The 15,614-nt window shown below is 42.3% G+C and overlaps 1 protein-coding gene across 1 annotated transcript in view; it reads right to left on the bottom strand.

Moving 5' to 3' along the window:
- Positions 1-210: 210 nt before the first annotated feature.
- Positions 211-15,614, bottom strand: part of astn1 (astrotactin 1) — a 2,863,484-nt gene continuing 2,848,080 nt past the window's right edge. The window contains exon 23 of the mRNA XM_068038084.1: positions 211-763. Coding sequence (XP_067894185.1) covers positions 526-763 — 238 coding nt within the window. The 3' untranslated portion in view covers positions 211-525. The remainder of the gene's footprint in view (positions 764-15,614) is intronic.

Genomic DNA, 15,614 nt, shown 5'->3' with positions numbered 1-15,614 from the left:
ATCGGAGAATGTATCAGCACAGCAAACTCCAGAACTAAATGCATGATCCCATCAGAAAATCCAACCTGATTTCACCACCTGTGCACTTCTGAGCTTGACAATAGGTGGCAGCCCTAAGTACCACTGAGTGTTAAATAAAACACTTCTGATATGCAGCAATGGTTGAATGTTTACAACAAAAAAACAACATAAATATATTTTGGGCCCTAAGACAACGAAAGAACAGATTTGGCCATGGGAATATATGTAATACAAACATCATCATCAACATCTGATTCTTCCTCCAATTCTTCCAGCTTCCAGTGATGAAGTTAAAATCAAAGAATCCACATGTTTGGCTGACACTATTCAAACTGATTCAAAGCTTTACAGCCAGACCAAAGGCAGCCTGGGGTTTAACAATCTCCACAAAACGACTGTGGGGAGCCAAGCAACATTTTACCCTGAAGGTTGTGTGGATTGCGTGTAAAACAGCTGGCGAAGGTGGCATGGGGGAGGGGGATGGACATGAAATACATTCCTCTGTCAGAACTCTTTGTGCTCTCCATAGTCATTGTACAGCACGGTCAGGAACTGCTCATCGCAGATCTTCTTGACTTCTGTGCTCAGGTCTTGCCAGTTTATTCCTGAACGCTTCATTTCACTGTACTGGCAGGAGAGGTATTTCAAGGAGATCCGGCGCAGGACAATCTTCGGCTCTCGCAGTAGGCTCCTGCACCAGCTGCTCAGCTCTTCTAACTTGGACAGGATCAGACCAGCCTTCCTGCAGGTGAAAAACGGGAAGGTGCGTGTGTGTATGTGAGAGAGGGGTGGTGAGGGGGGGGGGGGGGGGGGGTGCGGTCGGGGAAAGAGAGACAGAAAACGGAACGACAAAAAGTGGAGGGAGATAGAGAAAGAAACAATGGAGGAGAAGACGGGAGAAAGGATAGGAGGGAAAGAAAAAGGAGAAACAAAAGATAAACATACATAAGAGAAACAAAGCAAGAAGGGGAAAGTAAGATGGAAAGAGGAATGGGAGAAGAGAGATGGAGAAGGGAAGAGAATGAGGCAAGGAGAGATAGGGTGAAAAGGAGGAAGAGGGACAAGATGATGGACAGAGGGAAAGAAACAGATGAAGGGAAAAGAAAGGAGGCAAGAAAAAGCATGGATGAAGAGAGAACCAAAAAAGAGCAAGGGGAAGAATGAGAGGAGAAGAGTGAGAGAGGGGGGTTGGAAGTAAGAGAGGGGAAGAATGAGAGAGGTTAGTTTTAAAATTACTTTGAGGTCACTCTGTTCAAATGTACAGGACCTGGAATTTACACCAAATAATGAAGAAAAGAGTATTAACATAGATAAAATATTATTCCTTTAAGTTCCAACTTACAAATTCAAAAATGTTACGATGTATAATTGCTTCACACTGTGGGGTGCACTTGTTTTATGAATGACATATGAAATGTAGAAAATATATCACACGTTGTATTACTGCTGTTAACACAACTGTGTATTCCATTAGACTGAGAATTAATGGTCCAACAAAGTGTTCAACTTGGCTCAGTGGTAGCACTCTGTCTCTGAGTTCAGCCCCACTCCAGAGACTTGAGGACATAACTTGAACTACATTTCAATGTAGTACTGAGGGAGAGCTACAATGTTTCAGATGAGTTGATAAACCAAAATATACGAACAGGCTGACAGTGTCACTATAGATTGTATAGAATAGAGCTAACAAAACTGTATGTAACACTAACCACCACAGACTGCAGATAACATAGCTGACTGCCTCATTATGGCTTATAAATATTAGAACCGACTTTCCAGTATCAACTGTGTCGATAACACAATTGATTGTCCTAGTATTGACTGTATATAGCAGGACTGACTATCCCACTTACTGTATACAACAGAACTACCTATTCCACTTCTGATTGTAAATAATAGGACTAACTTTCTCTTACTTACTGTATCAATATAAGGACTGACAATGCCAGTACTGATTGTATACAACAACAACTTACCTTTAACATAGTAAAATGTCCCAGGACACTTTGCAGGAGTATTATCAAATGAAATTTGACACCAAGCTACACCAAGAGATATTAGGACAGATGACCAACAGTTAGGTCAAAGATGCAGCTTTTAAGGAATGCCTTAAAGAAAGAGAGAGGTAGAGAGTTGGAGCAGGTTAGGGAGGGAATTCCAGAGCTTGGGGCCCGGCACCTGAAAGCATAGCCATGAATGATGGAGCGATGAAAATAAGGTATGAGCAAGAGGCCAGAATCAGAAGAGCACAGAAATCTCAGAGGGTTGTAGGGCTGGAGGAGGAGATAGAGGGGGGGGGGGGGGGGAGGGGGGGGAGGGTGAAACCATGGAAGGATTTGAAAACAAGGATGAGAATTTTAAAATTGAGGCATTGCCAGACCAGGAGCTGATGTAGTTCAGCAAGCCCAGGGGTGATTGATGAACAGGACTTGGTGTGAGTTAGGATACGGGCAGCACAGTTTTGGATGAGCTCAAGTTTACGGAGGGTGCAAGATGGGAGGCTGGCCAGGAGACCATTGAAATAGTTGAGTCAGAAGTAAATGGCACGGATGAGGGTTTCAGCAGCAGATGAACTGAAACAGGGGCAGAGTTGTGTGATGTTATTGATGTGAAAGTAGGCAGTCTTGGTGATGGAGATGATATGGGTCGGAAGCTCAGTTCAGGGTCAAATAGGATGCCAAGGTTGTGAATAGTCTGGCTCAGCCTCAGGTAATGGCCAGGGACAGGGATGGAGTTGCTGGCTAGGGAACAGTTTGTGACAGGGACCAAAGACAATAGCCAACTGTCCCACTGCAAAATTTACATAACTGCATTGACTACTATTACTGTACCATTACAGACTGTATAAAACACACTGCACTTTCTAAATCACAACTCCCCAGTCTTTGGGCCTTCGCAACACTTCTTCAGCTTAAACATTGCCTTGTGTCTACATTTGATGCCCCTTTCCCCAGCAAATCCTCTCGTCTCTTGCATTCTGGTTGATCCCTCTGCATGCAAGACTCCAGCAAATCTGGTGCTCAACCTGGTTTAGTCATTCATCACCAGATCTATCTGGACCAAATCAAGTACAATTCGACTTCACTCTCCTATACCAAAACTCTCCACTGCTCCAGGATCATCCTGGAGAGTTAAAAAAAAACAGATTCTTTCATCCACATTCAATACTCTCCTTTTACTACTTTTCCCTGTCCCTTCCACTCTCACCTCCAACAACAAATGTGAAGCGCTCACGGACTTTTGTCAGTAAGATTAGCTCCCTCTGTTAAATTGCCTATCCTGCATTCATCTTTACCCTTGCCCACCAAATCAAAGCTCGCGGTCTAGACTCCCCCACCTCATCTCCGGCCCTGTGTCTTTCCCTAGTTTCTCTCCACCTCACCTCATATCCTCTTCTAGCTCTTCATTTCCATGATGCTCACCCCTTCTGATCCTTTGACCCCATTCCAACAAAACTGCTGACCATCTAACTTCGCTTCCTGATCCCATATGCCTGTTAACACTGAAAAATGTTCCTTCTCCTCAGGTACTGTTCAGTTCCCTTTCAAATCTGCTGGCGTCACCCCTCTCCTCGAAAATTCCTCAACCCTACTGTCTTTGCAAAGTACTGCCCCACCTATAGTCTCAATTTCCTCTGCAAAGTTCTTGAATGTATTGTCGCCTCTCAAATCAAATTCCTCAACTCCATCTTTGAAATTCTCCAATTAGTTTTGCTTCCTATCATAGCTCTAGATTCCACCTCCTCAACATTGCCCTTCTCTGCCGCTGCCTCAGCACATCTTCTTCTAATATCCTCATCCATGCCTTTGTTACGCATCAGACACAACTACCTTCCAGTCCCTAACAACCCCCTCCATCCCGTCACTTTCTCACTGCCTTCTCAATCCCACCACTTTCTCACATTCCCCTCAGTCCCACCACTTTCTCATCGTCCCTCAATCTCCCACTTTCTTATATCCTCAATCCCAAATTTTCTCACTTCCCCCTCAATCCCAACAGTTTCTCATATCTCCCTCAGTTTCACCACTTCCTTTATATCCTCATCAATCCCACAATTTTTCATATCTCCATTGATCCTTACACTTTCTCATGGAGGCACATGGATAGGAGACTTTACCGGAGTGAGACATAGTCAGAATGTGAAGGTGGGAATTTGGTTCATATGGGAATTTGGTGCAAAGGGGGAAAGCGGAATTGACATGTGCTGTTCCGGTAAAGAAGGCAAATGATTGGTTCGTGAGCATTTTCCCTTCTCTTATCTAAACTAAAGAACTGGTGTTAGTATAACATAAATTGAAATAATAAGACCCTTCCAAGGCTCAGTTCATTTATTAGTAAGGTTTTATTAGCTGTAGTAAGGTTTACCAGCTGTAATAAAGTTTATTAGTAGTGGGGCTTATTAGTGGTGGGGTTATTAATTATAAATTAATTAAGAAAAAACAATACATTATAAAGATGGAAGGGCAGGTGATGTGTTGCAGCTGCAGCACATGAGAGCTAGCGGACAGCAGTGTGATCCACGGCAAACATGTCTGCAGTAAGTCTGTGACTTGAGGAGCTTCGGCTCAGTCAGTGAGCTGGAGGCTGTGCTACAGACACTGCGACACATCAGGGAGGGGGAAAGTTGCCTGGACACTTTGTTCCAAAAGGCAATCACAGCCCATAGAGATAGGATCTTCCGATTTGGTCAGTGGCCAAGTACAAGAGGGGGTGACTGTGAGTGAGGCAGGTATAGGGGTCGAGAAGGTAGAATTGGAGGAGCATTAGTCCTTGAAATTGTCCAACAGGTTTGAGGTTCTTTCAACTTGTCTGGATGAGAGCGAAGGATGCAGGGTGGATTAGCAAGCTGACTATGGCACCATGGTACAGGAAGTCATTCAAGTGGGGGGAGTAAATAGGAATGTAGTGGTAGTAGGGGACAATATAGTTAGGGGAATAGACACAGTTCTCTATGGCCAAGAGTGAGAGTCCAGAAGGCTGTGTTGCCTGCCCAGTGCTAGGGTTCAGGACATATGCTGTGGGCTGGAGAGGAACTTGCAGTGGGAAGGGGAGGATCCAGTTGTCGTGGACCACGTGTGTACCAATGACATAGATAGGACTAGGAAAGAGTTTCTGCGTAGATAGCATGAGCAGCTAGGGGCTAAATTAAAATGCAAATCCTCAAAGGTCTCTGGGTTATTACCTGAGCCACGAGCAAATTGGTGTAGGGTAAATAAGGTTAGAGAGTTAAGTGCATGGCTCAAAGATTGGGGAAAATGGGTTTCGATTCATGGGGCACTGACACCAGTACTGGTATAAGTGGGAGCTGTACTGTTGAAACAGTTTCCACCTGAACTGTGCTGGGACCAGTGTTCTGGTGAGTCATATAACTTGGATGGCAGAGAGGGCTTTAAACTAAACAGTGAGGGCAAGGGATCAAGTGAGAAAAGATGTGATAGTTTAAAGAGAGAGGAGAAGGCAAGACAGCAAGATAGCAATAAGAATAATGATAATCAGGGTGTGGCAGGAAGGAAGAGAGTGTACAAACTTAAGAGTGCACCAGCAGATAAGGCTAGAAGGTGTGAACTAACTGGAGGGGGGAGAGTTCGGGTGAAGGGAGATTTAGAAATCCAAAGAGAAAGGTCGAGGCATCGGAACAGTATAGCGTTGTGGGTAAAGTCAGCAGAATGGGACAAGAAGGGATAGAGAGTTTAACAAAAAATTGTACATCAGCGAATAAGGTAATTACAGGGAATAGAAGTAAAAAAAATGAAATTAAAGGTTCTTTATCTGAATGCGCGAAGCATCGACAATAACATAGATGAACAAGTGGCACAAATAGAGGTAAATAATTTAGATCTACTCACCATTAAAGAGACATGGTTACAAGGTAATCAAGGTTGGGAAATAAATATTCCAGGGTGCACAATATTTCAGAAAGACAGACAGAATGGCAAAGGAGGAGGGGTAGCCCTAATAGTAAAGGATGACATAAGGACATAAGTGAGAAAGGATCAGGCCTCAGAAGATCATGAAATATAATCAATATGGGTGGAAATTAGGAATCACAAGAATCAGAAAACACAGGTGGGAGTAGTTTTTAGGCCTCCTGACAGAAGTTATACCATTGGACAGAGCATTAAACAAGAAATTATTGGAGCTTGTAACAAAGCCAATGTAATAATTGTGGGGGAGTTTAATCTGCATATAGACTGGGACAATGAAATTGGCAAGTGTGGTCCAGAAGATGAGTTTGCAGAATGTTTTCAGGACAGTTTCTTGGAACAAAACATTTTGTGATACTGATTAAGGATAAAGCTATCTTAGATCTTGTATTGTGTAATGAAGCAAGGTTAATTAGTAATATCATAGTAAAAGATCCACTAGGAAATAATGATCACAATATCATTGAATTCTATGTTAAGTTTGAAAGTGACATACACCAACCAGAAACAAGAATCTCAAACTTAAACAAAGCCAATTATATAGTTATGATGGGGAGAACTGGCTAAAGTTAATTGGGTAAATAGACTAAAAGGTATGGCAGTAAATGAACAATGGGAAACCTTTAAAGAAACAATTCAAAATGTTCAACAAAAATACATTCCTTTGAAAAACAAAAACTCAGCAAGAAAGACCCATCCTCAGCTCACTCAGGAAGTTAAGACAGTGTTAGATTACAATGTTGCAAAAAAGAGCTGCAAGTCTGAGGATTGGGAGTGTTTTAGAAACCAGCCAAGAGCCACCAAAAAGTTGATAAAAAAGGAAAAAAATAGAATGAGAGTAAATTAGCCAACAATATAAAAACAGATTGTGATAGCTTTCATAGGTATATCAAAATGAAAAGAGTAGCTAAAGTAAACATTGGTCCCTTAGAAGCAGAGACAGGAAAAATTATCATGGGCAATGAGGAAATGGAAGAGGCAGTGAACAAATATTTTGTGTGTCTTCACAGTAGAAGAGATACGTTTTATACCAAAATAGATGGTAATCTAGGAACTAAAAAGAGTGATGAAATTAAGGAAATTAATATCAGCAGAGAAAAAGTATTGGAGAAACTTAAGGGACTAAAATCAGACAAATCTCCAGGACCTAATGGCCTACACCCTCGGGTTCTAAAAGAGGTAGAGAGAATCTAAACATCTCCCCTTGACATTCAATGGCATTACCATCACTGAATCCCCCACTATCAACATCCTAGCGGCTACCATTGACCAGAGACTGAACTGGAGTAGCCATATAAATAACGTGGCTACAAGAGTAGGTCAGAGGCTAGTGATCCTACGGCGAGTAACTCATCTCCTGACTCCCCAAAGCCTATCCACCATCTACAAAGCATGTCAGGAATGTGATGGAATACTCTCCGCATGCCTGGATGAATGCAACTCCAACACACTCAAGAAGCTCAACACCATCCAGGACACAGCAGCCTGCTTGATTGGCACCCCATTCACAAACATTCACTCCCTCCACCACCAATGCACAGTGGCAGCAGTCTGTACCATTTACAAGATGCACTGCAGCAACGCACCAAGGCTCCTTAGACAGCACCTTCCAAACCCATGAGCTCTACCATCTAGAAGGACAAGGGCAGCAAATGCATGGGAACACCATCACCTGCAAGTTCCCCTCCAAGTCACACACCATCCTGACTTGGAACTATATTGCCGTTCCTTCATTCTCACTGGGTCAAAGTCCTGGAACGCCCTTCCTAACAGCACTGGGTGTACCTACCTCACATGGACTGCAGCGGTTCAAGAAAGCAGCTAACCACCACCTTCTCAGAGGCAGTTAGGAATGGGCAATAAATGCTGGCCTAGCCAGCGACGGCCACATCCCATGAATGAATAAAAGAAAAGCTGCAGAGATAGTAGATGCTCTAGCTATGATTTTCCAAAATTCCTTAGGTTCGGGAACGGTCCCATAAGATTGGAATTTGTCAAATGTTACACTGCTTTTCAAGAAAGGAGGTAGAGAGAAAACAGGGACTTACAGGCCTGTTTTCCTAACATCAGTTGGGGAAAAGCTGGAATCTATTATTAAGGAAGTCTTAACAATGCACGTGGAAAATCACAGTACGATTAGATCAAGTCAACATAGTTTTACTAAAGGGAAATTCTGTTTGATAAATGTATTAGTTTTCTTTTGAGGAAGTAACTAGTAGGGTAGATAAAAGGGAACCAGTGGATGTAGTATACCTGAATTTCCAAAAGGCATTCGATAAGGTGCCACACAAAAAGTTAATAGGCACGATAAGGACTCATGGAGTTGGGGGTAATATATTAGCATGGATAGTGGATTGGTTAACAGACAGGAAGCCAAGAGTGGGCATAAACGGGGCATTTTCAAATTGGCAGGCAGTGAATAGTAGCTCCGCCTGCCTTCAGTGAGCCCCCTCTTCGGGGCCTGCCAGACTGGCCCTGGCACCCCCAGACCTCACTTAACTGACATTGAGGGTGCATAGCCATCATAGGAACATAAGAAATAGAAGTAGGAGTAGGCCATTTGGTCCCTTGACCCTGCTCTACCATTCAAAAAGGTCATGGACATCATGGCTAAGCTGATCGTGGACTTAACTCCACTTTCCTGCCTGCTACCAATAACTCTTGACTCCCTTGTAGATCAAAATGCTGTCTCAGCCTTGAATATATTCAATGACTCAGCCTCCACTGTTCTCTGAGTAAGAAAATCACAAAGATTAATGGCCCTCTGAGAGAAGTAATTCCTTTTCATCATCTTAAAAGGGAGACCCCTTATTTTGAAACTGTTCCTCCTAGTTCTAGATTCCCCACAAGGGGAAACATCCTCCCAGCATTGATGTTTTTTAATTCATTCATGGGATGTGGCCGTCGCTGGCCAGGCCAGCATTTATTGCCCATCCCTAATTGCCCTTGAGAAGGTGGCGGTGAGCTGCCTTCTTGAACCGCTGCAATCCATGTTGGGTAGGTACACCCACAGTGCTGTTAGGAAGGGAGTTCCAGGATCTTGACCCAGCGACAGTGAAGGAACGATGATATAGTTCCAAGTCAGGATGGTATGTGACTTGGAGGGGAACTTGCAGGTGGTGATGTTCCCATGCGTCTGCTGCTCTTGTCCTTCGAGGTGGTAGAGGTCGTGGGTTTGGAAGGTGCTGTCGAAGGAGCCTTGGTGCATTGCTGCAGTGCATCTTGTAGATGGTACAGACTGCTGCCACTGTGCGTCGGTGGTGAAGGGAGTGAATGTTTGTGGATGGTTGCCAATCAAACGGGCTGCTTTGTCCTGGATGGTGTAGAGCTTCTTGAGTGTTGTTGGAGCTGCACCCATTCAGGCAAGTGGAGAGTATTCCATCACACTCCTGACGTGCGCCTTGTAGATGGTGGACAGGCTTTGGGGAGTCAGGAGGTGAGTTACTCACTGCAGGATTCCTAGCCTAGATGTGCCCTCATCCTCCAGGTGCAGCTCCAGCAGTGGCCACTAGTGGTGGCGGTGCTGAGCGGCCGGCCCTCTGCTTGGGCTGGCAACTCTTGGCGGGAAGTGGCGGGCAAGTAGCCTTAATAGCGACGGCAGCTCCGGCAGCAGCCACTTAATTCACGAGACCAAATGCAGTCTGGGTGATAGCTTTGCCAAACACCTCCGTTCTGTCCGCAAGCATGACCTTGAACTTTGGTCACTTTAATTCTCCGTCCCACTCTGACTTACACTGTTCCAATGAAGCTCAATGCAATTTTGAGGAACATCACCTCACCTCTCTACTAGATACTTTACAGCTTTCTGACCAAAACATGGGGTTTAACAACTAACCAGCGTTCCCATTTCTTTGGACAGTGGGTGCTGGTGACGGAGGATGACTGCACCAGAGCCACTGCGAATGCAGAGGTATCAGCTGGTGCTTGTGGTGGGGATCCCCTTTTGGTACAAGGCCAGCAGGGTAATCCACACCCCAGGAGTCTCCCCATCATTCTCCATCACATTCCCAGTCCATGGGAGCCATTTCCTCTTTACCACATTTTCCTTCCACTCTACTATTCTGCAGCAATCGTCTGGGCCCATCTTTTGTTTCTTTATTTGTTCCATATCATCCCCTTTTGATATGCACCATTGCACCCTTTCGCATGGCTCTGTATTTGCTTAAAAACTGTTAAACTCTAACATCTGTTGGTTCTTTTGCAAGGTCATTGACTTGAAACATTAATGAAGCCTGTTTCTCTTTCCATGGTTTTCTTTGTATTTTGTTGATGCTATTATGCTCTAGCCCTCCGAACTTAAGACTTCTTAGCTTTTCCAAAGTAAAACTTGGTGTCACTTAATCATTAATTCCTGATTTGCCTCATTTTCTTTTTTACTCTTTTCCACCGTGGTCACATTCTGCAGAAAGACCCCTGGCTCTTCACCAAGGCACTTTTCACCTGCTGAGTGTTTCCAGTATTTTCTGTTGTTATTTCAGTTATTGTTAATGCTTGAGTATTATTCTCCTTGCCTCATGCACATAAATCACGAAAAGCTAGTGCACAGGTACAAAAATAATCAAAAGAACTAATGAAATGCTGGTCTGTATCTCAACGAAGCTGGGGAAGTTGAGCTTCAGTTATATCGAGTCTTGGTCAGACCCCATTCAAAGTATTGCATTTAGTTTTGGGCACCGCACGATAGGAAATATATAATGGCCTTTGTTGGGGTGCAACGCAGGTTCACCAGAACAATTTCAGGACTTATTGGGTTAAGTTATGAGGACATGTTGCATAAACTTGGCTTGTCTGCCCTTAGGTTCAGAAGGCTGAAGGGTGATCTAATTGAGCTATTTAAAATGATTAGGGGATTTAACCGGGTGGATACAGAGAAACTATATCCTCTGTTGGGGGAAAACCAAAACTAGGGGCATAATCTTAAAATTAAAACTTGGCCATTGAGGAATAAAATCAGGAAACATTTTCAAGTTAACAAAAGGTGAACACAGTTTTTTTTTAAATGAAGAAAGCCTTGGTGAAGAGCCAGGGGCCTTTTTGCAGAATGTGACCAAGGTGGAAAAGAGTAAAAAAGAAAATGAGGCAAATCAGGAATTAGCGATTAAGTGACACCAAGTTTTACTTTGGAAAAGCTAAAGAGTCTTAAGTTTGGAGCACTATAACATAATAGCATCAACAAAGTACAAAGAAAACCAAGAAAAGCTGAGTGAGAGAGAAAGGGAGAGAGAGAGAGTGAAGTTGGAGGCTGATAGTGAAAGTAGGATGTCCTATCAGATGGCCAACTTTCTCTTGAATCCTGTCCAGAAATGTGACTGGGGTGTTGAAAGACTGCCAGATTGGAAGCACCATTCAAGTGCAGGTAGGCTTAGAGTTTTTGAGGGAGCAGAAAAAGTGCATTGGGATGAAAGGAAAATATACTAGCTTTTACATAAACTGTTATCACATGTATAAAATGCCTCAAAGCTCTTTTCATGGAGAATTACTCCACGCTAAAATTTTGTTCAAACAAAATTAATGCTTGCCCTGGGGTGGTTTTCAGCAAATGGATTGTGTTTTTGCAGTTGGTTTGTTAGTTTCTTCATTTCTTTATAATTATAGAGAAAATTATATTTCTTCTAAAAATAGCAACCGTTGCCACACCACGAAACCTCCAGGTTGCAGGGCAGCTTTTCAGTTCCGTCAGGAAAGTACTATAAACATGACCATGAGTTCTGAAGAAGGGTCACTGACCTGAAACGATAACTCTGCTTCTCTCTCCACAGATGCTGACAGACCTGCTGAGTATTTCCAGCATTTCTTGTTTTTATTTCATATTTCCAGCACCCGCAGTATTTTGCTTTTATATAAACATGACCAGCTTGCTCAACTCCACCACGAAAGTATATTCTTTGACTAACTTCGCCTGTTCCCATATTGAACCTGGGCTTGTTGAATACTTACTGAGAAGTTTTTTTTTGAAAGGTTACTGTGTGTAAGAAAAACATGGGGCTAGGCCTTCTGAAACTGCAAGCAGAAATTCCAATAATCAACTAGTTTTACAAAGGCCATACTTCATCACAAACATGTTAATTTGGCTGGAAACGCCCCATGAAAGCAATTGCTCCAACCACGTGTGTTTTAGTTATTTACACTGGACTGATAAGAGAAGCTGGGCACTGCCAGATTTCACTCCAAACACCTTTCCCCCACCCGCACGGTGCAGATTTTCCTGCTTTAGCAGTGCACAAAAGAACACTGATTCGAGCTGTTCTGCTTTCCAGGAGCATGACACTATTTTATGCTGATCTGGTACTCCAGGCTTACTCTGGTCCCTACAGCCTTCATTCTAACTTATCTTATTTCATCCCTAAAAGTTTTATCAAGGAATTCGGAACAATTCCCATTTTTGTTTTGGTGTGTTTGTACCTAATTTCATGAGTTCTACACACAAGGATTGGCAACATGTTCATCATGAACAGTACAACATTTTGCAAATAGCAATCCTCCACCTGCGAGAAGGACACCAAATGTTTTGATCAGACAGGAAAGAAGAAAGAATTTGTGTTTATCCTTTCACATCTTCAGGATGTTCCAAAATGTTTCCGTGTAATTTTGTTGGCCTGATGTGATCATGACAATGCAATATGCCAATCACATGCTCAAATAGGTGTGTGTTATTGTTAATGCTGAACCACCAACAGAGAGTGATCTGCAGTGAGGTTAATTCAACAATAGGCAATAACTTGCAAAGAAAAACTTATGCTGTCTTAGAGAGTTCCCCAGTTCCAAAATGATGGTGCTGTTGACTGATCATTACTTACCAATGGACCAATAACTTTGTGATAATTGCATTTTTACTTGCCTTCAACAAATGTGATGGCAAAAATGTAAGTGACAAATGAAGATAGCAGCGGCACTAATTGTGAACACACATAAACCACATGCATAACAATAAGCTTTTACATTATAAGGACTTTACGTGCCATGGTACTATAATGATTTTTGCACTGAATTACATCCCAGTCAAGCTTTGGATTGTTGCATCATTGATGTGATTGGACCAACTTCTGAACTGATTTCTAAGCCGTGCCATTCGGCTAATTATCTCATTTGTTACCTGGTCAGAATAATTATGCTGCAACCAAATAATCTGTCACAGATAACACGCCCTAAGTGGTTGAGGCAAATAGATGCATTTAAAGGGAAGCTCGAAAAGTACATGAGGGAGAAAGGTCCAGAAGGACATGTGGATAGAATGAGATGAAGCAAGATGGGAGGAAGCTCGTGTGGAGTATAAACTCTAGCACACATCTGTTGGGCTGAATGGCCTGTTTCTGTGCTGCAAAACACTATATAATTCTAGATAAAATGTAAACTGCTGGGCTCATTTTCTGTGGCACAATGACCTGAATGCTCGCTTGGGTAGCTCATTTAGTGTGTTTCTGCATTGAAATATTTGATTCAACCAACCATTCATTTTCGCTGATCCAAAGTAAATTGTGGATCTAATTTCCATTGATGTTCCAATTAGAGCAGTCAAAATTGTGTTAACATAGCCTGAATATGTTTTGTGGACAGCACCACCCATTAGCTTATAATCAATAAATTGCTTTCCATGATAACCATTTCCAATTTGCTCCTTTCTCTGTGTACCTCAGGCAATCATGCAAACGCGGCAGAGTTCCATGCAAAGAGAGGCCTCCTCTCTCGAAGGTTGTTAGCAAATTATTTTGTTGTAGCCTGATTATGCTGCAAGGGCAACAAATGAGACAACTCATCAAATGTCAAGTGGCAAGGCTTGAAAGCCACATCAGAAGTTTGCCCACGCACACCTATGATGCAAAAGTGCCAATCTATTCACTCTCGAGCTTCCACTGACTAGAAAGCGGGACTTTGGCACTAGTTCTTCAGGAAATCATTGACTCATGAGCAGAAAGTTTTCACATGTTTTATTTTAAGCTTTTCATTGAGGGTTTACCTTAACAGTACAGTGAAGCTCACATGAAGTCACATCGGTCTCACCAATATGTGCAGTATATAGGTAGGGTAGGTAGTTAGTTTGATCTTAGAGTCGGTTAAAGGTTCGGCACAACATCGTGGGCCGAAGGGCCTGTACTGTGCTGTACTGTTCTATGTTCTATGTTCTATATATAGGCCTGTGGTAGATTGTATAAATGTGGAGAATAGACAAGCCTGTAGCAAAGGCAGTGTGGTTTTAATAGAGGATTTTAACTTTCATATTCAGATTGGAATAAGCTGAGATGAGCATATGTCAGAAAAGTAACGAATTTCTCGAGTGTGTCACTGATAGTTTTCCTAGAATCAACAAGGGGGCATCCCATACTAGATTTCGTAATGAGCAATGAGCCAGAATTATGAAACAGCCTCATAGTGTGTGAAAATTTATGTAATAATGATCATAATATGATCAAGTTCAATGTAGTGCTTGAAAGGGAGAAATGCAAAACAGCTGCTAATATTCTCGATTTAGATAAGGCTGATTTCAATGGGATGAGACAGAGACTTCCACAGTAAAATGGGCAAATCTGTTAATGGATAAAATGGCAGAAAATCAATGGGAAGTGTTCAAAAAAGGATTTCATGTGATTATAGAACCAGTTTATATCCCTAAGGGGAAAGAGCTATACTTGCCAAAAAAGACAGCCATGGACAACTAAAAAGGTAAGGGATAACATAAAACTAAAAGAAAAAAGCATATAAAAATGCAAAAGCACAGATCCTGGCAAATGGGAAAATACTAAGAACAGCAAAGGATGACAAAACAGATAGTTAAAAGCTATAAAAAGGGAATATTGAAAGAAACTTGCAAAGGATATCAAAATCAACTCAAAATATTTTTACAATTTTATTAGGAAAAAGAGAGTGATCAGGAACAATGTGGGCCCCTTGACAACTGGCAACAGTAATTTTATCAATGAAAATCAGGAAATGGCAGATATTCTGAATGATTACTTTGCATCAGTGTTTACAGTAGAGGAAGAGATCAGCATGCTAGACATCCCAAGGAAGCTAATATTGAACACAGGCCAGCGACTCACCAAAATTAACATAAGCAAAATAACCTTAATGCAGAAAATAACTGTAACTCAGGAGTGAAACATCCCCAGGACCAGATGGTTTCCATCCCAGCATTTTAATTGAAGTCGGTGAGAACATTGTAGATGCCCTAACTATAATCTTCCAAGTATCTCTCAATTCAGGAACCATTCCTTTAGATTGAAAAATTGTGCAAGTCACTCTGCAATGTAAGAAATGTGACAGAAGGAAACCAGGGAATTATCGACCAGTTAGCCTAACTCTGTTGTCAGGAAATTGCTAGAGTCTACAATTAAGGATAGGGTGACTCAACACCTTCAAAATGCTTAGCTAATCAGAGAGAGCCAGAGAAGGCATTTGTGGCAGTCTCTCATAAGAGACACTTAGCTGAAGTTAACAAGTTCATGTGATTGAAGGAAAGTATTGACCCGGTTAGGAAATCAGCTGAGTGGCAGCAGACAGAGAGTTGGGATAATAGGCGGGTACTCTAATTGGTAGAATGAAGTCAGCAAGGATCTCTGTTGGGGCCTCGACTATTCACGGTATTTAATAATGACTTAGGTGATGGAGCAGAATGTCACACATCCAAATTTGATGAAGACACAAGGATAGACAACATTGTAAGCAGTGTAGATG

Source organism: Heterodontus francisci, chromosome 8 (genome assembly GCF_036365525.1).
Source record: "Heterodontus francisci isolate sHetFra1 chromosome 8, sHetFra1.hap1, whole genome shotgun sequence".
In the NCBI taxonomy this organism is placed as follows: domain Eukaryota; kingdom Metazoa; phylum Chordata; class Chondrichthyes; order Heterodontiformes; family Heterodontidae; genus Heterodontus; species Heterodontus francisci.
This window is presented reverse-complemented; position numbering and strand designations above follow the sequence as displayed.